The 24,178-nt window shown below is 52.1% G+C and overlaps 4 protein-coding genes across 7 annotated transcripts; 2 read left to right on the top strand and 2 right to left on the bottom strand.

The window, feature by feature from the left end:
- Positions 1-2,477: 2,477 nt before the first annotated feature.
- Positions 2,478-10,312, bottom strand: DHRS1 (dehydrogenase/reductase 1). The gene is made up of 9 exons (XM_060144570.1): positions 10,030-10,312; positions 9,359-9,532; positions 7,983-8,126; positions 7,760-7,839; positions 4,514-4,646; positions 4,054-4,200; positions 3,436-3,505; positions 3,050-3,130; positions 2,478-2,867 (listed from the first exon to the last, which is right to left on the bottom strand). The coding sequence occupies exons 2-9, from the start codon at positions 9,506-9,508 to the stop codon at positions 2,731-2,733; spliced, it is 942 nt and encodes a 313-aa protein (XP_060000553.1). The 5' UTR covers positions 9,509-9,532; positions 10,030-10,312; the 3' UTR covers positions 2,478-2,730.
- A 46-nt stretch (positions 10,313-10,358) lies between these two features.
- Positions 10,359-16,504, top strand: NOP9 (NOP9 nucleolar protein). 2 transcript variants are annotated; one of them, XM_060144519.1, is made up of 10 exons: positions 10,359-10,694; positions 10,909-11,355; positions 12,414-12,524; positions 12,769-12,910; positions 13,652-13,844; positions 14,483-14,623; positions 15,032-15,157; positions 15,323-15,559; positions 15,773-15,878; positions 16,228-16,504. In XM_060144519.1, exons 1-10 carry the CDS (start codon positions 10,448-10,450, stop codon positions 16,383-16,385), a joined length of 1,908 nt encoding a protein of 635 aa, XP_060000502.1. In that variant the 5' UTR covers positions 10,359-10,447; the 3' UTR covers positions 16,386-16,504. The 2 variants fall into 2 exon arrangements, with proteins under 2 accessions (XP_060000502.1, XP_060000513.1); XM_060144530.1 differs by lacking the exon at positions 12,414-12,524.
- Positions 13,301-22,754, bottom strand: CIDEB (cell death inducing DFFA like effector b). Of its 3 annotated transcripts, none has more exons than XM_060144602.1 (6): positions 21,923-22,754; positions 19,392-19,504; positions 18,907-19,051; positions 17,612-17,761; positions 17,181-17,371; positions 13,301-15,957 (listed from the first exon to the last, which is right to left on the bottom strand). In XM_060144602.1, the coding sequence occupies exons 1-6, from the start codon at positions 21,968-21,970 to the stop codon at positions 15,930-15,932; spliced, it is 675 nt and encodes a 224-aa protein (XP_060000585.1). In that variant the 5' UTR covers positions 21,971-22,754; the 3' UTR covers positions 13,301-15,929. The 3 variants fall into 3 exon arrangements, with proteins under 3 accessions (XP_060000585.1, XP_060000567.1, XP_060000576.1); XM_060144584.1 differs by lacking the exon at positions 13,301-15,957 and adding an exon at positions 16,476-17,058; XM_060144593.1 differs by lacking the exon at positions 13,301-15,957 and adding an exon at positions 16,476-17,058 and having other exon boundaries at positions 21,956-22,754.
- On the top strand, positions 21,521-24,100 carry LTB4R2 (leukotriene B4 receptor 2). Its single transcript, XM_060144544.1, has 2 exons — positions 21,521-21,634; positions 21,983-24,100. Exon 2 carries the CDS (start codon positions 22,003-22,005, stop codon positions 23,068-23,070), a length of 1,068 nt encoding a protein of 355 aa, XP_060000527.1. The 5' UTR covers positions 21,521-21,634; positions 21,983-22,002; the 3' UTR covers positions 23,071-24,100.
- Positions 24,101-24,178: the final 78 nt, after the last annotated feature.

The following is a 24,178-nucleotide window of genomic DNA, read 5'->3' as shown; positions in this document are numbered from 1 at the left end:
CACCTGCAGCTCCTCTTGGAAGGCTGCCCATGACCTCCTGGAGCTGCTTTGCCCTGCCTGGCCCCACCTGGGCCAAAGTGTGACTGGTGACTGCTCAATGGTGGTGGTGGCGAATGAAAGCCTGGCTCCCTTGTCCCAGGCAGGGCTACCCTGAGGCCTTATACTCCAGTGCTCTCCCCTGGGCTCTGAGGGAAGCCACCCTCCACGGCTGAACTGGAGCTCTTGCTTGGCTTCTCCCCCTCCACCCAGCTCCCCGGGGAGCACTTCCTTAATAGTCACTCAGCATCTAAGATGAATCCCTCACGTGGAAACCTACTGCCCACAATTTAAATCTTAATCACTGTTCTTTACTCATCTCCTTTCTCCCTGGAAACTTATCCCATACCACATCTACACTTACATCATACCAACTTCTAGCTGTCCTGCACCATTTCGTGTCTCAGTACCTGCCTTTTTTTTTTTTTTACAGTTAGAAAAAACGACCCCCCCTCCCACCTTCTCTCTTCCCATTCTTTAAGTCTCTGGTCAGTATCACTTCCTTCACTCTCCTAATGGAGCCAGTTGCTCCCTCCTGTACTGTCAGGGTACTGTGTAAACTTACTATAGCACCCATCTCACCAAATTGAACTAGTCTTCTCTGGTGCCTAGTATGGTGCTGGGCAGAATGCAGGTGTCAAATAAATGTTTTCTGAATGAATACTAATCCCCCAAATGTCCTAAGACTCTGCTATTGGGTTTCTCAGATCTTGAATCTCTTCCACCTCCAATCAACACTCACTGTCCATGTTTCAGACTCTCAGAGCTCGACTCCATTGTTTATGTTTCTAAGATTAATTAAGTCTTGTTGGAGGGAGGCAGTGTGGTATCTCTTAAAGAACACTGCTCCCTCCGGCTTCTTGAGATAACCAGGGCTGAGGCTGAACTCTGCGTTGATGTACTCTTGGGGACCCAGTTCACTCACTTCCTAAGGTAAGTCGAAGGTCCAGCTGACTTCTAAGGTCTTCCAGGGCTGAATGAAAGTCCTCTGTGGGTTGAAGCCTGGTCTGTCTTGTTCTCTGCTCTCCCAAAGCCAAGAATGGTGCCTGGTGCAGAGCATACTCTTAAATGTTTGTTAAGAGGAAGAATCGACAACTTTAGTGGCTACATATTGCTTGGTGCATATATGTTATTTCACTTACTTTCCAAAGTGGTGAAGTTAGGATTTGTGCACAGAGTTGTATGACTTTGAAGCCCATGTTCTTCCCATGATACCCTGTGGCGTTTAGGGAACAAGGCCCTCACGAAAGGATCTGTTCCAATGATGTTTTTTAAAGATGGGTGTGGAAGGCTGGAGGAGATCCTGAGGTGCTTGTCCTTCTTCTTAAAGCATATAGGCAACTGCTGCTGCCCCTCACCAATCTTAGGGGAATTTAGGGTGGTGAGTGGAAGGCAGTGAGTGGGTGGTGAGGAAATCTGATCACTGCAATCTGAATGGGGTGCCTGGGTAAATGGTGGAATTTAAGTACGCAGTTCTAGTCACACGCTGAGAAGCTGGCTCTCTCTTAAAAAATGGCCTGACTGGCAGCAGCTGTGGACTCCTGTGCCATACATACGCGCACCATAGCTGAATTCAAGCAACCGCCGTCAAGTCACTGACTGCAGGGTTGGAAGAGATGCACCAGCCAGTGAGCCACCCCAGCGCCCACTGGAATAGTAACCAGGGGCGGTCCCCAAAAAGCCACAGGAAGATCACAGCTTCTGCAGACTCTATGGGGAGCCCTCGGAAGCCTCAGCTCTCACCCTGCCCTTTTTGAAGTTTAGAAATTATCTATGCCACTCTGATTTACAGCAGCCATCCAGTTACCTTGATGGCCATCGAGGCTGCTGGTGGGAAGGTGCCCTCAGAGTGGCCCTCAGCTCCTCTTTGGAATACACACCCTGTTGCCTTGCCTCGGGCTGGGACAGATCCCCCCCAAGCAGGAAAGGCAGCCCTGAAGGGTTCTTGCAGTCAGTTCTTCCGAAAGCAGTTCAGGTGGTGCTGTCCCAGGAGGGAGGATGTGATGTGCCGGTGTCATCAACTACTCTTCTGCCTCTCACGTGGATCTGGAGAGTACTTTCCTCCCAAATTCCGGGAAACTGTGAACACCAAGGAGCTTGCCCTTCCTGGATTGGGCCTCAACCAGGGATCAGGCCCAGCTAGAAGGCAGCAGGCATCCCTGAAGAGACGGCGGAATGAGGGGGTGGGAAAGCAGTGAGGGACTGGGGTGTGCCTGCTTCTGGCTGTGGAGGACCCTGCTCCCCAGCTGGGGCATGGGAGCCAAGGGGCAGGTGCTCCTGAGATGGGCAGCTCTACAGGGAAGAGGAGGAACAGATGTGGAGTAAAGGGGCTTGTGCTGGGGATAGAGATCCTTGAGAACCTACACATTTTGCATACCATTAGGTCTCTCTCTCAAGTACTTAATACCTTCCTGAGCATAGAATCAGCACTTGAAAATAAGTTGAAGGAGAAACGAGACCTTTATTAGCCCCCAGAACATTTTTCAATATTAAGGCAAAAAGTAAAACACAGAGGCAAGGAAGACCTGAAGAAGGACCTATAAAGGCCCCTAGGGCTCAACCAGGGCACACGGCAGAGGCCTTCTCTTCAGATCAAGGGTATGCAGCAGGTGGGCGGGAAAGGTGGCCTTGTTCCACTGCGATAGGCCAACCACTCAGCCCAAAGGGAAGCAGAACTGTGTCAGGCCAGGAGGGTTAGAACTTGCTAGCATAGAGGGTCATAACCCACTTGGGCACTCGGAGGAAGCCAGGCAAGTAGGAGGCCAGCCAGCCCAGGCTGGAGACATGGGAGACAGCGGAGCTCAAAGACAAATAGTCCTGGACGGGGCGGCCTGCGGACCACAGGAAAAGAAGGATTAGACCCTTGCTTCCCACTCCTCGGACACCCCCACCCCAGCTGAGGAGACTGAATGGAAGGTGAGGGAGGAGGGAACAGGGAGAGAGAGCAGGAGAAGGGGTGAGCCAGGTGAGAAGGAAGAGAGGTCCAGGCTGGCTGCTGGGCCAGAGCTCTTACCATCAACGTCCTGCAGGCCGTAGCGCCGCGCCAGGTCACAGGATGGCAGCACCTTCCCGCTTAGGCTCAGGATATTGGGGTCTGTGGGCACACAGACAGCTGAGACGGCCCGGGTGTGGCCCAGGGCACTACCGAGACAGGCTTAGGGACCCAGACTTGTTTCTCTCTGTTTCTAGGAAGGTTCCTGGGCCTCTGGCTCTTGGCCATGTCTCCCAGGATCCAGTTCCTGAGGCTCCCGCACCTCAAACTGGGCATCGGACCCTTTGGGGCTCCAGACGCCAGAGAAAAGAAGGGCATATTCCTGGCTCGGGACCCTGAACTGACTGCCACCACCCTGAAGATCCTCCACGCCCTTTCCTGTTACCAGCCGCCCCCAACCTCTTCACCTGTTGCCAAAGCCACCACACATTTGCCACTCATTTCTGTGGTCTCCGCAGATGAGAAACGAAATTTGAACTGAAACACAGGGGCAGAGAAGTGAAGGGTTAATTTCCAAGAGCACTGCCCAAGTCCCTTCCCTGCTTTCAGCTTCTGTCCAGGAGACAGAGGCCCTCATCACTGCACCTGCAGGACTCAGCACCTCAGAAGGTACGGGAATCATTCCTCCCCACATCCAGTGAGCCCTGTACCCCAGGACCAGGACCAACTGCCTTTCCTAAGTGGAAGGATGTAGGGTTGTCAATTATGTCTGGGCCTTCTAGATTAGTTCAGAGCAGAGGTCAAGGGCATGGGCTTTGGAGCTGTATAATCTTTCCACTTATGGCACATGTGACCTTGAGCAAGTTTCTTAGCCTCCCTGAGTTTCAGTCTCCCCGTCTGTGAAATGGAGACACCGTCTCCCTTACAGAAGAAAAGGACATAATGTGTGTCAGTGCTCAGCCCTGCGCCTGCCGCGACAAGCACCTGGGTATTTACTCTGTTGTTACTGTCTTGCGGTTGGAGGATGTGGGGATGGAGTGGCTGATCCCCATATTTTCTGCCACCCTCGCCCTCCCCTTGCCAACCTGCTCAACAAGGGGATCAGCAGTGTTCTCCTCCTTCATCACGTGCTCCTTCAGCAGTTCTGTCTGCACCAACCCTGGCCAAAGCGACACGTAGCTGACCCCGTGGCACCGCAGCTCCTGGGCACAGTCAGCAGCCAGCCTGTCGCACTGCAGAGGGACAGAAGGCCAGGTGGGAGCCAGGGCAACTGGTCATGTCACCTCCCTCCCCTGCCTTCCCTGCTTCCACCGAGGATGCCCCAACCTCCTGGCCTTCCCAGGAGCCCTGTCTCAGCTGTCCACCTTCCCCAGTGCACTGCCTAGGCTGGCCAGCTGAGAGGAGCCCAGGCAAAGGAACCATCCATGCAGGGGCAGAGGAAGAGGTGAGGGTCAGTCAGCCTCACCACTCTGACTACCGGGGACTGTCTCTCCTGAGCTATGGGTACCACGACTGTCCCCAACCCCTGTGCCAGTGGGTCCTCACCGCAGCTTTGCCCACGCCATAGGGGACGTTGAAGAAATACTGCAGCCCACCAATGGAGGAGATGACCACGATGAGCCCCCGGCCAGCTGGTACCATCAGCCGTGCCCCATACACAGAGCATAAGTAGTGGCCTCTAGAAGGTGGGGCAAAGAAGAAGGAATGAACCACATTCAGGGCTGTCTCGGGAAGTTTCTTCTGCCCCCTAATGGCTTCTGATCCAGGAGAAGGCCGCAAACCTGGTGAATCAAGGGCCTGAGGCCACATTCTGAGAGGGACATGGGTAATATTAACCACCGAAGGTTAAGAAACAGCAATCTGTAGAAGACTGTAATGGAAGAAAAGCACTCTGTCATGACAGCAACAACAAAGCTAAAATAGCTCAGGGGATAAAACATAATAAATGTATAGGATCTACAAGGAAAAACTATAAAGTTCTGCTTAATATAAAAGGACAAGTACAGACATAATTTGCTTAGAAGAATCAACATGTAAAACATCAGTTCTACTTAAACTAATGCACAGGTCCAGTCAATGGGAGTTATATCTCAGTAAGACTCCTGGAGAGATCAACAGAACAATCTAAAGCTCAGTGAGAATAGATGTGTAAGAAGAGCCAGGAAAATTCTGAAAAAGGAAGAGTAACATCGTGTCGGTGAGGGGGATATGCTCCCCTCACCCAACCAACCTGCGTTAAAATGTACAATGAGGGGCTTTCCTGGTGGCGCAGTGGTTGAGAGTCCGCCTGCCGATGCAGAGGACACGGGTTCGTGCCCCGGTCCGGGAAGATCCCACGTGCCGCGGAGCGGCTGGGCCCGTGAGCCATGGCCACTGAGCCTGCGCGTCCGGAGCCTGTGCTCCGCAATGGGAGAGGCCACAACAGTGAGAGGCCCGCGTACCACCAAAAAAAAAAAAAAAAAAAAAAAGTACAGTGACATAATAGTTAAAAAAATGCAGGACTGGCATAATAATACATAAGTAAGTCAATGAAACAAAATACTCAATAATTAATCCAAGTGTAAAGGAGAATTCAGCGAATTACAAACGGAACATTTCAAACCAATGGGGCGAGATGGACCACACAATAAATGGATTTGGAACAACTGGTCAGTTATTTAGTGGGTGGGATTTGTTCTCCACCTCATTTACTGTTTTAAAATGCATTCTCAAAATATTTGAATATAAAAAAATGAGTGCACAAAAGCACTAAAAGAAAGCATGATAATGTGTTCATAAACTTGAGGTAGGGAAAACTTGTCTCAGTATCACACCTAGATAGAAATGTGACTTCTTAACAGTAAAACATATATAGAGAGAGAAAGATGTACAAATACATACATGTGTACACAATTAAGTATACATAGCTGAGGAGAGCATACATGCAAACAATGAGTAATAAATTGAGAAAGATATTTGTAAAACACATCAAAGGAATCTAAAGATCTTGTACAAAGATCTCTTATAAATTGATGTGAAAAGAATAACTTAGTAACACAACTCACAAAAGAATCAAGAACCAATAAAAAGTGAAAAAAAAAAGCTCAACTTCACAAATAATAGAGAAGTGTAAATTAAAAAACACCTTCAGATATCTTTGGCCTATTAGATGGCGAAACTTGCCTGACCTCGTGGCCTGATATTGTCTAGTATGATTGAGGACACGGGGAAACAGATATCCTCCTTCACTGTTGTGAGATTATAAATTGGTGGGGTCTTTTTAGAGGACAGTTTGACAATGCTTATTAAAATCTTTAAGAAGTCATATTTTTTGACCTAATTATTTTCCACTGTTGCAACAAATAAGGGGTTAGATAAATAAATTATGGTATCTCTTCCTAGTGGAATATTTAAATGCATGGTAGAATATATACTAGGCTATTAACAGTAGCTATATCTCAGGCAAAAGAGGAAGCAGTGGTGACTAGGGGAATAAGATTGTACTGGTCTTCACAGTATATTTTTAAAAAAATAACACACACATACTTGGTAACCAGTATCGCAAGGGAAACAGGACCCTCCAAATGAAAACAAGTAGAGTATGGTATCAAAAGAAAGCCTGACCTCAGGCAATGCAGAAGAAAGGCACAGTAAATGTGAATGTGTGTGTGGGAGGTGAAAGGAGATGTTGGTGCACTTCCAGGAGGCTCACAGAGTGACCTTCACCTTGGAGAATTCATCAGAGCTCCAGGGCGGTGTCCAGGCCTTTACTTCACAGGCTCAAAGCCCTGACCAGCAGGAGATGAGAGTGTGGAAGGCCCCTCTCTTTGGAGGGTTAAGGATATGGGTGTTGCCAATTTCTAGCTTTTTGGGTTTTCTTTCTTTTTTTTTTTTGGCCACGCCATGCGGCATGCGGGATCTTAGTTCCCCAACCAGGGATTGAACCCATGCCCTCTGCAGTGGAAGGGTGGAGTCTTAACCACTGGACTGCCAGGGAAGTCCGGGTTTTCTTTTCTTGATTGTTGGCTGACCATCCCCCTCTGCCCTCACAACCTTTATTCCACTTGGGAAATGACAAGTGGATTCTAATCCTGCTTCCCTGGGGTTGCCACTAGAAGCCCTGAGTGTCCTTAGACGCTTCAGAAGTAGATTTGCATATAATCTCTTGGTGACTCCCACAGGTGGCTGATCACATCCATGCAGTGTAGTTTCTGAGAGGGTACCCTCTTTCCAACAATAAACACAGACCTAACTGATGTATGTCATGCTAGGTGAACTCTTAATGTGGTGTTTCATCTCACTCCTTTGCCAGATGTATGTGTAACCCCATGACACCCCCGCCCTCCCAACTTGGACTTGGGAGTACCCTTGCCTGTGGGTCTGGAGTGAGGAGGGAAAGGCTAAGATAGCTGGCACTCACTCTTCCTTATTGACCTTCTTCTGATCTAAAACAAAACAATTTCTTCCTCTAGCCATCTTTGGAAATACTGACTATAGGTGGCATGCTTTACTGAGGGAAAGAGGCTCCCTTCTGGGTCATGCATTTGGATGGGCAGAAAATGAGGCAGGAGGGAGGGCAAGGGCAAATTCAGATGAAAATTACTGACAGAAACAAGGCAAAAGTTGACATTCCTAGGTACAGATTCACCGGATTAAACTTCTTTAGAGATTAGTGGACAAATGGGACAGAAGGGAGAAGAGAGACAAGATCAGAGGGAAAAGGAGAGGGCACATGGGAAAACGTCTGGGCCCTCAGCTTGGTTGAGTGAGGGGAGCCCAGGCCCTTAGCGGGGTGGCAGGGGAGGCACCTACCTGAGTCCGACGTTGTTGATATCATCCCAGATGGAGGCGGGGCTTTCCCAGAATGCCTTTTTAGGGTTGTTCAGGATCGCCTGGAAGACAGGGAGAGTGGTGAATAGGATGCTTTGAAGGCAGGAAGGGGCTGGATAATGGAAGGGATAATGAGTGGGGATGAGGACTCAGGTCAGAGGGAAAGGTCAGGAGTGCGGAGCTGGGGTCAAAGTTCAAAGAGCACCTGGACCCCAGCATAGGCGTTGTTGACCAGCACATCCAGACGCCCCTCCTGTTCTTGATCCACCTGCTCAAACAGGCTTCGCACTTCACTCTCCTGGCTTGAATCACACACCACGGGCACACACCGGCCCCCTCGGGATTGTGCCTGGAGAGGGTTAGAGAGGATATGAGCTTCCCGTCGAACATAGTATGAGACACAACACAGCTCCCCTCAACTCCCAGCGTGGGAGCTGAGAAGGCAATCATAGGACTCACAGCCAGCAGCTGAGGGAACATGGTGGCAATACTGCCCTCTGGTGCCTGTTGGAGGAGTTTCAGGAATGCTAGGTCCTGTCATTGTAGAGTAATGATGATGGGGATCCCAGGTTTAAAATCTATAGACATTTACTGAGGCCTACCATGCGCAAGGCATTGTACTCTGCATGTGGAGGGTGAGGGACAAATTAGGCTTGGAGGCTGCTCTTGAGAAATGAGTATCTATCTTTTTCCTCATTACTAGTCATTTCCATTTCACGTGCCCTTAGCTCCCACTCTTCACCACTCATGTGGAATCCCAACTTAAAATCACAGCCCTCTTACCCTCACTCCACCAACACTTCTGCCTGGTAAATGAGAAATCAAAGTTCTCAGACATGAACTATCTCTACTTCCTGTTCTGCCTCACCCTCTACAAATGTGCCCCCATCCTCTAACTTCAGAGAAAGAACACCTTATTCAAGAACAATCATCATATTCTCCAGATCCATGCTCTGGGTCCCACCCTCTGACCTCCCTGCCTAACTGCTCACCCATATTCCCAGTGCATTCTGGGCACACTTATCACTTACCATATAAATATTAATTACTTTTATCACTTACTGTATTCACATTACATTGAAATGATCCGTTTCTGCCTTAGACTTCCTGCTGGACTCTCTTTTAAAAGCAGAAGTTATGTCTTACTAATTTTGGTAACCCCAGTGCTTCACCCAGTGCCTAGCCTATCAAACACACCCCAGTATTTATTTAACTGAAATTCAGTAGAAAAGTCGAGTGAAAATGTACAAGTCAATAAAGTCTTAACAAAAACAGAGAAAAAGCACAGGTCCACAACTCTTGAGATGCAACTCCAAAATCCCTGAAGCTCTCAAACAGCAAGTTTTTTCATAAAATTCACTTGGTGGCAAAATATGACCTGATCTGAAGTTACTTATGGGGTTTACTTATCCCACTTTGAGTAAAAATGTTCATGTCTACTGAGGAATATTTTGGTTTCAGGTAAGGGATTAAGAGGAGTGGTTAAAAAAAAAAAAAAAAAAAAAAAAAAAAGAGGAGTGGTTAATGGGAAGGGCTCCCTGAGGTGGTTTCTGCCCCTGGGATCCCAGAAGAAGCACTCACCTCCTGAGCAGTGGCCTGCAGTGTGTCCAGATTGCGGCCAGTGATGTAAACTGTGGCACCTGCTTGGCAGAGCTGCAAAGCGATGCCCCGGCCAATACCCCTGGAAGCACCAGTAACCACGCACACTTGGCCCTTCATGGGAGCTGGCATGACTCACAAGCCAAGGGGTTAAATCTGTGGAAGCAAGGACTTGCTCTGAGGGAAGCCTGCAGAGTGTATATGCAGAGGGGGGACCTTGACAATGATAGGAAGGGGGGACCCTGACAATGATAGGAAGGGGAGCCAAGGCTGAGATCCTTTGATGGGAGAGAAGTTTCAGAGGGGGATAACCGGTGCAGGGTCCAGGACAAGGCTGGTTGTCCCTTTTGGGAGGCCAAGGACTGAAGAAGGGGGATAACTAGTGCAGGCCCCAGGACATGGCTGGTTGTCCCTTTTGGGAGGCCAAGGAGTGAAAAAGTGGGGCTGTCGAGGAGGGCCACTTACTGAGACTTTCTGAGTGGGGCTGACTGGGGGGGGGACTGTAGCGGGGCGGTCCCTCCCAGCGCGTCCACGGGGAGTTCTGAGCTCTCTGGAGCACTGGCCGCTGGTCCGGAGGCGAGACTTCCGGGTCGGGGGTGGGCGCGAGGCCAAGGGACCCCGAGCCCGAAGTGGAGGGAGCTCGCGCCCCTTACCTGCCACGTGTACTGCTGCTGGAGTTCTCGCGCCGCCTCGTTCTCGAAGTCGAGGACTTTAATTCTGGCCGCGGGAGCGGGACGAGGTGACAACTACGGGGTCAGAGTACGAGGCTGGGGTGGAAGTCCGCGTTCTGACCCAGTTTCCGCTGGCGACGCGGACGGGAGGATCAAAGAGTACCCCGCGGGTCCGGGGCAATGACCGGTGGGAACCAGCACTGGCAAGCGAGAGCTGGGCGATCCTGAAACTCAACCACTCCCGCCGCGGAGCGGCAGTCGCGGGGCTATGACGTGTAACGCTGCGCCCTGAGCGCGCGGGCGTGCCTAAACTCTGCCAGGCCCCGGCCCGTACGCGAGTGCTTGAGGTTCCCCCTGCGGCTAAGGAAGCTTTTGCTGGCGGAGAGGTGCCGAAGCACTTATGGGGCTGGTTCCGCGCTCCCCCCACCAGGCGGGGCGCCGGTTCCCAGCTGGTGGCAAAAGAGGGCGCGGAGCCAAGGGCTCGGGGCGCCCCCCACCAGGCCGCCAGCGACAACCCTGCCCGCCTCCGGATGGGCGCTCAGAGCCGGCTCCGGATGCGCACCCTCACCTGAGCCCAGAAGCTTTGGGGTATTTCCGCCGGGCGCTATCCGCGCTGAAAGAGGTCCCCGAGACGGGAGAAGAACGAGGTAGGGAGCAACTTTGGGGTGGGATCAAGGGAGGCACTTAGTTGGGCATAAAATCCAGGACCGGTAAGGACATTTTCGTGGGTCCTCAGGGTGTGAGGACTTAGTTTCATCTCCTGTATCCCCTTCCTCCCTCCCCACCCCTTGGTTAAGTGATGGAACATAACCTTAGCCTCCTCTCATTCTGTTTAATATATTTCTTTTCTTGTTTTTCCAGAGCTGATGGTGCACAATGTTTTGAAAGAAGTGGAGGCTCAGGCCCTAGCCTTGGCCACAAACAGGGCTGGTAGTGAGATGCTGCAGGAACTGTTGGGGTTCAGTCCCCTGAAACCGCTGTGTCGAGTATGGGCTGCTCTGAGGCCCAACTTGCGCTTTGTGGCCTGTCATCGATGTGGGGTCCATGTATTGCAAAGTGCTTTGCTGCAGCTACCTCGATTGCTAGGGAACCCTGCAGAGGAGGAGGAGGAGGAGGAGGATGGGAAGGATGGTCCTTTGGAGACCCTGGAGGAGCTGGGCCTGGGACTAGCCGCTGAGGTGTGTGATGATTTTCTTTTCTACTGTGGAGACACACATGGCAGCTTCGTGGTCAGAACTTTGCTGCAGGTATTGGGAGGGACTCTTCTGGAGTCTGAGAGAGCCAGGCACCGTGGCTCCCAGTTACTTGGTAAGTATTACAAGAAAGGGATATAGACCCAGAGGGAAGGAGAGTTTAGGAAGTTCAGAAGGAGAGAATAAGCAGAAGATTTCTTCATGACCTTAAAGAATTAGCAGAGAAATGAGGTCAGGGATATCAGGCCAAAGATTAGTGTGCATAGAGGCCCAGAGGTGAGGATGCATAGGTGTGTTTAGGGAACAGCTGTTAGAAGAATGGGGGCAAGTGGAAGAGATGATTCACTTGAGCATTGCGTTTCAAACTTTTTTTTAACCAGAACTCACAGTATGGAAAAGTTTTTTAAACATGACTCGACATACATATGTGTATATATACACATACTGGATTCAAGCAAAAGGTCAGGAAACAATACCCTTACTACATGCAACCCACTCTGATATTTTCTTTCCGCCCCCTTTTTTTTTTCCTGAGCCACACGCGGCTTGTGGTTCCTCGACCACAAGTCATCAAACCTGTGCCCCGTGCAGTGGAAGCTTGGAACCCTAACCACGGGACTGCCAGGGAGTTCCCTCCTTTTTCATTTTATTTTGTGTGTTACATTAAAAAAATGCTTAGGACTTCCCTGGCGGTCCAGTGATTAAGAATCTGTGCTTTCACTTCAGGGGGCGCGGGTTCGATCCCTGGTTGGGGAAATAAGATCCCCCAGGCCACGCAGCGCGGCCAAAAAAAAAAAAAAAGGTGGTTGAGACCCACTAGATTGATTTCGTAATATACTCATAGGCAGCAGACCTACATTTTGAAAAACACTGGGAAATAAGATAGTGAGTTTAGGTGAGGCCTGATTTTGGAACACCTTGAACTCCTGACTGAGGAGTTTGGACTATCTCCTATGGACCGTGGGGGAGCTGGTTGAAGTTTCTTAGAGAAATTAAAACGGAAATGTAGTCTCAGTTCAGTCATCCAGACGAGACGAGACGTTCAGTTGTACCAACTGAGTTGTACGTGTTCCGCATCTCCAAGCCAAGTCCTTGTTCAACTATGGAATTATTCTTCCTCCTGGATGGCAGTTCGTGATCTCACCACTGCATACGTTCTTGATCTTCCTTCAGAAGCACAAAGGGCCCCATCTCGGGAATGTAAGGCAACCGATTTCGAGGTCCCTGAAACCTTCTTGAATTGTCTTCAGAACCTGAGCTCCTGCTTTCTGAAGGACATTGCTGGTAAGGAGGGAAATAAGAGGAAATCTAGGATCTTTTTTGGAGGTGATGATCATCAAACAAGGCTCTTATTTTGATCAGTCTTATCCCTCTTGTTTTCAAATCTTATCTGGTTTGATGTTGTAAAGGCCCTGTGTAGACCATTTGTGTCCATAGTCCCTTGAATCTTGTTGCCTGAGATCTGAGGTTTTATAGGTTGTCTGGCTTTTGGGAAAGCCACTTTTATTATTTCTGCCCTCCCCCACAGTGTTTATCACTGACAAGATCTCCAGCTTCTGCCTTCAAGTAGCCTTACAGATCTTACACCGCAAGCTGCCCCAGTTTTGTGCCCACCTCTGCAATGCTGTGATGGGCTACTTGAGTAGCCGCAATTCCTCAGCAGATGGCAGGTATGGACAGGGCCTCAGGATTGACCGAGGTGGTGGGCTGTGTGAAATGAATGACGTGATATGGGTATTTTGTTTGTTTGTTTTAAAAGACAAAGGTTTTCATTCTGTGTATGTGTGTGTGTACATGTGTATATATATGAAATATATATATGAGATATATATGTGAGGTATATATATGAGATATATATGTATATAGCCATGTTATTTTTTTGTCCAGTTTTATTGAGATATAATTGACATATAGCACTGCGTAAGTTTAAGGTGTGCAGCGTGATTTGACTGACTTACCTCACAAAACAATTACCACAATAAGTTTAGTGAACATCCATCATCTCGTTTACATACAAAATTAAAGAAGTAGGAAAAAATTTTTTATTCCTTGTGATGGGAACTCTTAACAACTTTCATGTAAAACATACACTAGTGTTAGTTATATTTATCATGTTATACATTACATCCTTAGTATTTATCTTATAACTGGACATTTGTACCTTTGATCGCTTTCCGCCAGTTCCCCCTACCCCCAGGGCCCCTGCCTCTGGTAAACACAAATCTGACCTCTTTTCCTATAAGTTTGTTTGCTTTTGAAGTATAATTGACATACAACACTGTGTTAGTTCCTGTCACACAACGTGATGATTTGCTATTTCAGTACACTTCAAAATGATCACCATGGTAAGATGTGGTTATTTTGGATGAAGTGAAGTGAAGACTACCTGATCACCCTCTCCTTGTCCCCAGTCCCCTACTGCTATTTCTGCGCGATCAGACGAGCTCCAGACTCCTGGAGCAGGTGCTGCTGGTGTCGGAGCCCCCAAGGCTCCAGAGCCTCTTTGAGGATCACTTCCAAGGACAGCTGCAGACCCTGGCTGCACATCCTATTGCTAACTTCCCTTTGCAGCGTTTCCTGGATGCTGTCACCACTCCTGAGCTGGTGAGTCAGGAACTTGGCTGAGTCCATTCCTTTTAGTTCTTGTTCATTGGGATTTGCTTTATTGTATGCCTGCGTCTGTATTTTCAACAGTGTACTGGCCGTTCCCCTTGAGAAGTTATTCCTGGAGGCTTCCCAGAGCTTAGGGTAAAGGTGCCTTCTTCCCAGAAAGGATTTGCTTTGGCTTCTCTCAGGTGCCAATGCCAGCAGGAGACCAGCGTAATTCAAGTTCTCAGCCTGAGCTTCCGTGGCTCGCGCAGTCTCTGGGTACTTGGCTACAAATCCATATGAGCACTGGAGCTGCTGTCCTAGCTTCTCATTTCCTTTGCTGCTTAGTGCCAAGGCATGTTTCCCTGGGATCTCATGGGTTGAGATCTGGGGTAGAAGGGGAGGTTTAATTCTAGTCCTCCCTTATCCTGAGAGTATGGCCATTTACAATCCCCTCCCCATGGGAGGCCGCACCTCTAAGACTGCCCCTTTGTTCTGGACCTTCCTTATCCATCCAAACCAAAGTCCTGTTATTGGCAATGCTTTTATGTTTCATCTAGCATTTTTAGTTGTTTTTGGCAGGAAGATTTCTCTCAATAACTCAGCCCACTGTTACCAGAATGCCAGATTCTTTAACCCATGTCTCCCCTCAGCTGTCCCCCGTGTTTGAGGAGCTAAGCCCTGCCCTGGAAGCTGTGCTGGCTCAGGGTCACTCAGGGGTAGTCATTGCCCTGGTCGGGGCCTGCCACAGAGTTGGGATCCACCAAGCCCAGGTCCTACAGCTGTTGTTGGAGGTGAGTGGTGGTTACCCGCAACCCATTTATGCCCTCAGTTCAAATTCTACCTGCTAGGACTTAGCTAATCTTCAGTCGTTGTATCTGTGGACCCAAGAGATCTAGTGCCCAGGGAGTTCACAGATACAGGGGGAAATGAAGCCAAAACCATCTCATGGCCCTGGAATGAAAATAGTCTCCCAGAACAGAGAGAGAAGTTTTAAGGAATAAATATTTATTCAGCCCGTTACATATATGGAGGCTGTGGATACAGCAAGGCAGATGAGATCCTGTCCTCATGCAACTTATGTTCTTGTGGACTCAGGCATTCTCATCTGTCCTGAATGCTTTCCCCTGTCTGGGAAGTCGAGATTAGGGATGAATTACTTGAGGTTAGTTCTCAGTTTCATGTTTTGTCTTCCTTTCTAGGCGTTCCACTGTGCAGAGCCTTCTTCCCGGCAAGTGGCCTGTGTGCCTCTCTTTGCCACTTTGATGACTTATGAGGTGTACTATGGACTGGCAGAGGAGGAGGGGGCAGTGCCCGCAGAGCACCAGGTGAGGTAGGGGAGAGGCCAAACCTGTGACTAACTGGGGACCAGGCCTCCCAGGGCTTAGGAAGCCCCTCACCACTGAGGTGAGGGTGGTGAGATCTCTGGCTTCATCCAAGTGAAGGTGGCAGTTTGGTGGCTGCCTCCTAATTCCCTGTCTCTGTCCTTCCAGGTAGAAATGGCCACCGCCAGGGACCTGGGGGAAGTGACAGTCCTTGGGTCTCTACTGCTCCAGCATTTGCTGCACTTCTCCAGTCCTGGTATTATACTTCGAAGTTTGGGTGCCTTGACAGGACCACAGCTTCTGACTCTGGCCCAAAGCCCTGCTGGTTCCCATGTGCTTGATGCTGTCCTGACCAGCCCCTCCGTGACACGCAAGCAGCGCCGCCGGGTGCTGAAGACCCTAAAGGTTAGATTTCTGGCTTCTGCTTTGATTCCTCTGCCATCCTCCATTTAGAGAATGTGAGCTTCCCCCAGGACTGTGCTTCGGAGTCACAGAGAGGATGTGTAGTTCCTAGACTGCTTCAACTCAGCCTCTGAACTTCAGCCCTCATGCCCACCCCAACCCAACACACTTCTGTGGACTGCCCTAGAGGGCCCTACCTTGCTTGTCTCAATGCAGGGACAGTATGTGGCTCTGGCCTGTAGTCGCCACGGCAGCCGTGTGCTTGATGCCATCTGGAGTGGGGCAGCCCTGGGGGCCCGGAAGGAAATTGCTGCTGAGCTGGGTGAGTACCAGCACCGATCTTTGACCTTTCCAAATGTCCCCTTTCCTCACTCTAAAGAGCTGGGTGGCTGGGAATGGACCTAAATTAAGCAGAGACTTCAGTTCCAAAGGGTGGTCTTGGCCACGGGTTCTTGGCAGTCTGTTCTCCCCTGCCCCTCTGCGGACTGTGCAGCCCTGTGCTCCCACCCCTCCTCCTGACTTCTCTTCTTTGGACAGTGAGGTGTTAACTCTATCCTGAGGCAGACCCAGGGTTCCAAAAAAATGGAGGGACTTTCACCCCAAGTAGAGTCTCTTCAAGGATGGGTGGGTGACTGCATGGTGATACTGAACACGAATGGTTCCCTTTGCAGGGGCGCGGAACCAGGAGCTGATAAGGGACCCTTTTGGCCACCATGTAGCTCGAAACGTGGCCCTGAATACCTTTCTGAAGCGGCGAGAGGCTTGGGAACAGCAGCAGGGGGCGGTGGCCAAGCGGAGGCGGGCCTTGAACTCAATACTTGAAGACTAAGGCCTTTGGATCTGGGACTGGGTGTTCATGGGGCACGGGGAAACGGAGTATCTATCCTGTCCTGTTCCTAGTTTAAACTGGAGTCAAAAGTCTTATTGATAAACATTTTTATATTTTTACTGGAAACACCTTTGTTATTTTGTGGGGGAAGGGTACAAAGAAATAGAGATCTCAAGGTAAAGTTAGAGAGGGCTTTCTTCAGGGCACTGGGGAGCTTAGGGACAGGAGGGGAGTGGTAAGGACCTCTAGATGTAGCAGCAATCAGGGTGGGATCCAGATGCCTGTGGACAGGCTGTGGCCTTTTAGGGTAAGTGAGAGGCTGAAAAGATGGCTAGGAATGGATAGTATTCTTCAGCAATGGGTATAGGCTGGGGTGGAAGGCATTAGGCTGATGGGCCTGTCACTATGGGATCAGAAGACTGGGGAAAACAGGCGGGATAGTGAGCCTGCACTGTGTGTAGGCCCCAAACTTGATGCTGTCACAGTCCTTACAGTCTGTCTCTTGGAATGAGTCTAGGGGCAGAAGCTCAGAGCCCCTTCTCAGTAGGGTTGGAGGCGACCCTGCCGCTGCCACCGCTCAGTCCCTTCCACTGCATGACGAAGGGTGGAGGAGATTCCCAGCAGCATGTGGCCCAGGCCTTGCAGCAGTGCGGAGGCCCATCGGAGGAGCTCCCTGAAGGGCAGAGACAAGAGGAAGTCACGGGGTGGGGTCTGGGGGTTTTCCACAGGGGAGAGCTAACAGGGTAGGGGAGTGCAGCCGTAGGGGTGGGAAAGTGTGACATGTTGGTCTCTGACCTGAGTATTTTCTTTGGGCCGAGTCCTTGAATGTCACAGCTCATGGAGTAGAGCCCGTAGAACGTGGCTTTGATGTTCAGGCTGCCAAAGAGGTCTCGAGGGTTTTGCTTGTATACGTCGAAGGTGATGCGGGCGATGTCCTTGCTGTGCTTGGGCTTCTCCCGGCCCAGGCCATACGACAGCACCCCACTCTGTAGGAGCCCCCCACATCGGTGCAATGGACCCTCACATACTGACACTCACCACTAATCCCTGTCAGCACTGGGACAGACCCACCCTTGCCTGGACTGTTGGTCCACTATAAGGAGTCCTCGACAACTACTCACCTCTCCCGTCGCCTCTGCCCCCAAGATCAGGGTTAGGTAGCAGAAGAGGCTTGGGAGAGACAGAAAGGATCAGTGGCCTAAGCAGCCCCAGTGTGGGCCTCTCACCCTGCTGGGGCTCCAGCTCTGTCCCAACTCCAGCACCATCAGGCATGTGTCATCCTCCAACAGCTGGAAGAAGTCCTCGCTGTCCACTGTGGTCCCATCCTCCTCCAGCACCAGTTTTAGCACTCCACTCAGCGTCAGAGTCTTCTGTGCCTGCCCAGTGGCAAGAAGTAGGAGGGAAGGGGCAGAGCTTATCCCATGCCCCTTCCCTGTCCAGCTGCCCAGCACCCAATGGTTGACCCTAGATGCTGACTGATATCCCAACTCTCCTTCCTGGTGCTTTGCCATCCCTTCTAATGGCTCTAGCTCACGGTGTTCTTTAGTTGTTGGGGGACCCTCACTAGGGGCTGTCCTTTTCCTATTTGTTCCTGCTTTGCTCCTACCATGTCACTGTCATCTCTCTCAGCTTCCCTACAAGCCATGCCTACTGGTTAGGAATTGAAAAGCTAGCCAGTTTCTCTTGAATGGGTATAGGCATTATGCTGATGGGGCCTATCACGATGGGTCTTATCTCCAGTGTCCCACCTCACTCTCCCCGACCCTCACAGTTCTTCAGAACTATTTTCAGTAATAATGACTTTTAACCTTTTTTGAGTCTTCACTAGTGTCAAGTATCTATGTAGCACTTTACATACATTATTCTCTTTTACTCCTTTCAGCAGCCCTAGGAGGTAGTTGTATTATTGTACCCTTTTTACAGATGAAGAAACTGAGGGGTTTTTTTTGTTTTTGTTTTTGGTTTTTTTGCGGTATGCAGGCCTCTCACTGTTGTGGCCTCTCCCGTTGCGGAGCCCAGGCTCTGGACGCGCAGGCTCAGCGGCCATGGCTCACGGGCCCAGCCGCTCCGTGGCATGTGGGATCTTCCCAGACCGGGGCACGAACCCATGTCCCCTGCATCGGCAGGCGGACTCTCAACCACTGCGCCACCAGGGAAGCCCGAAACTGAGGTTTTGATAGGCTGAGTAACTTCCCAAGTTTTGACACTAGGAAGCGGCAGAATCAGGATTTGAATTTGATCTGTCATACAAATTGCGTTCCATACTGAGTTCTGAAATCTATCCCTCCAACCCTGTCTACTCCTTTCCCGCCCCCAAAGAAAAGCCCACTCCTTGGGAAAAAAAAAAGTGAATTGACTCAAATGCAGCAGAAGCCACTGGGCTCACCCCCCTGCTTTTAGCCCTCAGAGGGAGGGGCAGCCATGTAGCCGCGGCCCTTCCTGCTCATTATTCCAAGCTCACACTCTTCCCTAGCCCCTTGGCTGCCTCTGCTCTTGGAACCCAGGGACGTGGCCCACACACCTTGTGTAGCAGTTCCCGGCGGGTGGCAGCTGTAAGGCCTTTCCGGGTGGCCCGCTTGTGATCACAGACGCGGAAAGGTCGCGGGGGTGGTGGAGCCGAGGTCCAGACCTTACGGCCCAAATCGGAGCTCATACTGGCTACTGACCTGGTAGGTGGGAAGAAAGGTCAAGGAGTGAGGGGTTTGGTGAGTGCAGCGGGGGTGACGGGCGTGGGGTAGCTGGAGCTTTAGGGAAGTTGGGAGGGAGGGATCTAGGTGTGCGGATTAAAGTAGCTCGGGGAGAAAGGGAGAGACCACGGACTGGGCGCGGGGGTGGGGGGTGGGTGAGGGGGTGGGGTGGCGGTTCAGGAGCTGGACAAGCCCACTGTGAAAAGGGGCAGGGAGGGGAAGGGGTACAAATTCGAAAGTTTTCTAGGGTCTGAAAGCAGCTTTGTCACCCTGCCTATATCCCCAGAGCTGGAGAGTGGAGAGAAGGGTTAGAAATCACCTGAGCAGGCCGCTGGGGTCCAGGGCAGAGAGGTACTCCATGGTGGAGGGAAGGAGCAGGAGAGTTGCCTCTCCCGGGAGTTCTGGGCTCGGTGGTTCTCGGCGGGGTTGGAGCTGAAGTGGTGGTGTTTTCTGTTATGGAGCTGGGATCTCAGCCCCGGGGAGGTGGGGTATGAGTCAAGCCCGGACTCTGGCCCCCCTGCCTGGCCAGTGAGAAGGGCAAAGTCCAAGGGGAGGGAGGAGGGGAAGGGCCAAGTGGGGTGGTGGAGGAAGGATGGAGGCCCAGATATGTCCAGCAAAAGCCATGGGAGTTTGTGTGTGTGTCTCTGGTGGCAGCGTGTGATGTGAGGGTACATGGGAACTATGTAATTGGATGGAATGTGATATTCGGTGTGTTTCTTTATATCGAGGTAATTTCTAAGGCCAATTTCTCCTGGCTCCCAATCTGTGTGAAGCTGGTTATGTGATTTGCTCTGTATGTGCTGCCACCTACTGAAAATGCTATGAACTGCAGATTTAGGAACAGGGAGGCCGTGCTGAGGATGGGCAGGGCTTGGAGAAAATAGAACACCTCCAGGCAGTGTGCCTGGGTGGGGTGCGAGGGGAGGATGGGTCCTGATCCATGGATCCAGAATCACCAGGATCCTGTCTGGGACCCTGGCCTTCCTCTTTCATGCTCTTCCCTCTGTGGGCTAGGGGAGGGGCTGGCTCAACACTTCTCTTCAGAAGAACTGCCTGCTTCAGCTGCACTGGATTAGTCATTCTCTCACCTTTCTCCACTGGCCACTTTATAGGCATGGAGATGTGGAAGGCGGAAGAGGGGATGGGTCCTTTGATGACATCAGGACTTTAGCATTCGGTGCCCCGTGCCCCATCTCTGATTTCAGCTGCAGTTGTGATGAACAGTTGTGAGGAAGCTCAGACTCTCACTGTCAGTGAATCCCTCACATGAGCATAAGTCTCCTTGATTTCTTGCCCAGGAGTCTTATCTGAAGCTGTAGCAGCCCACTCAGCCCCCTGACAAGTACAGGCTGCAAGTGTGTATAAGGGCATTAATGCCTCCAGGACAACCCTCAAACAATGGGGAATGTGAGCTGGCCATAAACGCCCATCTTCTCTCTTTCTGGAAGTTATTTTGTGCACTCAGAGGTTCCTGATGCCCACTGAATATTGGAATTCAATAATACACTCTTACTGGTTTTCCTCTTCCCTCTCTTCCCCTGCTCTCTCACTCCTGCTTCCCGACCTGACTCTCCAAATACCAGATTACCCATGTCCTCGACTCAGGCTCTGCTCTGGAGGGAACCCAAACTGAGACAAGACTGGTGTCCTGGCTCCCAAGGAACCCCCTTCTGGCTGTTGACTGGGCAGAAGCCTTTTTTCCCTTTCCCTAAATTTCATCAATCTACCAAATTTCTTCCTTTCCAAGCTTTGCCCAACCTCACGACCTAGAGAAGTAAGTCTCTACACTGCGCCCTTTCCTTTTTCCTTGCGTCGTATCCTGGTGCAGCCTGGCAGTGTGGCCTCTTCATGGTTGTCAGTTAGGACTCCTCAACCAGGCTATAAGCCCTCACACCTCCATGCATCTCCCATTCTGCCTGGAACTTAACCTATGCTTTACACTGAAAGCTGCCATTGACAGCCCACTGAGAGGTGTGAGGGCAGAATGACTGGGGCAGGGTCCAAGGCAAGAGGTGAGAGGGGTAGGTAGGAAGCTGAGGAAAAAGGGGGCTCAGGAGTCTGAGTCTCAGAGTCAGGAGGCTGAAAACAGGCAAAGGTAGAGCAGCTGGGGGAATGAGGAGTTGGGTCGCCTTCTCTGCTGAGTGCAGGCAAGAGCGGCCAGACAGCATAAGAGCTGCAGGGTGGGAGGATTGGGACCACAGGGTGGGGGGCAGGGGGTGGGGAGGGATGAGCGCAGAAGCAGGACCCAGGGGCAGGATCTGGCAGTGTCCCTACTCACCCACACGACCAGGGAACCTTATCTGCACCCCTTCAGCTTATCCTGTTTCCTGGGGAGGCGGGCTCTCACACGCCTGGACGTGTTAGTGATGGGAAGCAGCAGAGTGAGGGAGGGGCCCCAGGAAAGGCCCGAGAGGAGCCCCACCTTGTCCCTCCCTGTTTTCGCCTCACCCTCTGACAACCTGACAGGCACAGGACAGGATTAGGCACCTGGCCCACTGCCCCTTTGCCTTTGGGCTTCCCCAGGCCCCTGGAGGGCCCCCAACCCTGCTCGCTCCCAGCTGGGTAAGTAGATCTGCCCATGAGACCATACTCCCTTCCACTCACTTTTGCCCTGAGGTATAGGCAACGGGGCTGGACGAAGAAGGAGAGGCCAGGTTAGGAGGGTGGAAGGTGGAGGCAGTGACAGCCTGGGAGTCAGGACTGGGGAGGTCGGCTGACCCAGAGCAGGGGATTTGGGTTCCAGGAAGCAGTGTTTGAGCTGGGTCTGGGGTCCTGGAGGAAGAGACAGAAGCTCCCAGACAGAAGAGAGGCAGGCTGCAGAGGAGTGAGGGAGGCACAGTCCCTTCTCACCGGCATCAGGCGTAACGTGGGCTTTTGCCCCACCTGAAAGCGCTCCATGGCTCTTTCCAGCCTCCCGTAGGCGCCTAGGGATGTCGGTTTGCTACGGTCCCCCGGGAAACGAGACGCTGCTGAGCTGGAAGACCTCGCGGGTCACAGGCACAGCCTTCCTGCTGCTGGCGGCGCTGCTGGGGCTGCCGGGCAACGGCTTCGTGGTGTGGAGCTTGGCGGGCTGGCGGCCCGCACGGGGGCGACCGCTGGCGGCCACGCTCGTGCTGCACCTGGCGCTGGCCGATGGCTCGGTGCTGCTGCTCACGCCGCTCTTCGTGACCTTCCTGACCCGGCAGGCCTGGCCGCTGGGCCAGGCGGGCTGCAAGGCCGTGTACTACGTGTGCGCGCTCAGCATGTACGCCAGCGTGCTGCTCACCGGCCTGCTCAGCCTGCAGCGCTGCCTCGCCATCACCCGCCCCTTCCTGGCGCCCCGGCTGCGCAGCCCGGCCCTGGCCCGCCGCCTGCTGCTGGCCGTCTGGCTGGCCGCCCTGGTGCTCGCCAGCCCGGCCGCCGTGTACCGCCACCTCTGGGCGGACCGCGTGTGCCAGCTGTGCCACCCGTCGCCCGCCCACGCCGCCGCCCACCTGAGCCTGGAGACCCTGACCGCCTTCGTGCTGCCCTTCGGGCTGGTGCTCGGCTGCTACGGCGTGACGCTGGTGCGGCTGCGGGGCACCCGCTGGGGCGCCAGGCGGCACGGGGCGCGGGTGGGCCGGCTGGTGGTCGCCATCGTGCTGGCCTTTGGCTTGCTCTGGGCCCCCTACCACGCTGTCAACGTACTGCAGGCGCTCGCCGCGCTGGCTCCGCCCGAAGGAGCCTTGGCGAGCCTGGGCGGGGCGGGCCAGGCGGCGCGAGCCGGAACCACGGCTCTGGCCTTCTTCAGCTCCAGCGTCAACCCGCTGCTCTACCTCTTCACCGCCGGGGATCTACTGCCCCGGGCGGGTCCCCGCTTCCTCACGCGGCTCTTCGAGGGCTCCGGAGAGGCCCGATGGGGCGTCCAGTCTAGGGTGGGGGCCATGGAGCTCCGAGCTAGCACTCGGCTCAAAGTGCTGGGGCAGGGCCGTGGCAATGGAGACCCTGGGGGCGGGGCGGAGAGGGACAGTCTGGGATGAGACCCTTGACGTCAAACCCTACAACCGGGCCTGCTCTCCCCTATCCCCTTACATCGCCTCCCAGAACTCAGGGAACCACTGTGGACAGTTTGGGGATCCTTCTCTGACCATAGTTTTGACCTGTCTGGGCAGGATTATCGTACATCTGGGGCAGGCCCAGGTTCCTCAAACTGAGGCACTTTGAGTGGTGATGGTCAGTGTTAAGGAGTATCATGTACTTGCAGGTTGGCATGTGCCCAGGTGCCAGAGCTGCTTACTTGTTGCCAATAGCTATTGTGAAATACACTGGGTGGTCATTATGTTTCAGCAAAAATAGAAATGAGACTTTTCTGATAAGCAAGGAAAATAAGCAAACAATGAACAGGCTGGGGAAACAGCATAAACAGGCCTGAAAGAGTTAAGCAATCTTGGTTACTCTTTAGCTGTTACTACTAACAAACACTTGTAGCTAGACTTGTCCTTCACAAAGCTAATTACTCTCCGATTCCATAGGAATTATACTCTGCACCTGGCATTCTTCTCCCCCTACACTCTCTCGCAGCATTAAAAGAAGGTCACCGGGGCTTCCCTGGTGGCGCAGTGGTTGAGAGTCTGCCTGCCGATGCAGGGGACACGCGTTCGTGCCCCGGTCCGGGAGGATCCCACATGCCGCGGAGCAGCTGGGCCCGTGAGCCATGGCCGCTGAGCCTGTGCGTCCGGAGCCTGTGCTGCTCTGCAACGGGAGAGGCCGCAGAGGTGAGAGGCCCGCGTACCGCAAAAAAAAAAAAAAAAAAAAGGTCACGGGACAATAACTTCAGGGACACCAGACCCGGTTGCCTTTTGCTAGCTGTGGCCGTTTTAAAATATTGCAAGAAGAAGAAGAATGCAAAACCTTCACCACTTTGATCCTTATCACTTACCTGGACTGCAAGTTCTACCTATAAGACCCTCTGTAATCCCCCAGGAGAGGGGGGGCACAGTTCTTGAGGTGCTAGCCTGCTGTGTTTCCCTCTTGCCTGGCCAAAGGAATAAAGCCACTCTTTTCTATTTCCTCCAGACTTTGTCTCCGTATTTCTATTCGGCATTGGTGGACAGGGAGCCAAGATTTTAGCAACAATTACACGATGGC

This window comes from Lagenorhynchus albirostris, chromosome 1 (genome assembly GCF_949774975.1).
Source record: "Lagenorhynchus albirostris chromosome 1, mLagAlb1.1, whole genome shotgun sequence".
Lineage (NCBI taxonomy): Eukaryota > Metazoa > Chordata > Mammalia > Artiodactyla > Delphinidae > Lagenorhynchus > Lagenorhynchus albirostris.
This window is presented reverse-complemented; position numbering and strand designations above follow the sequence as displayed.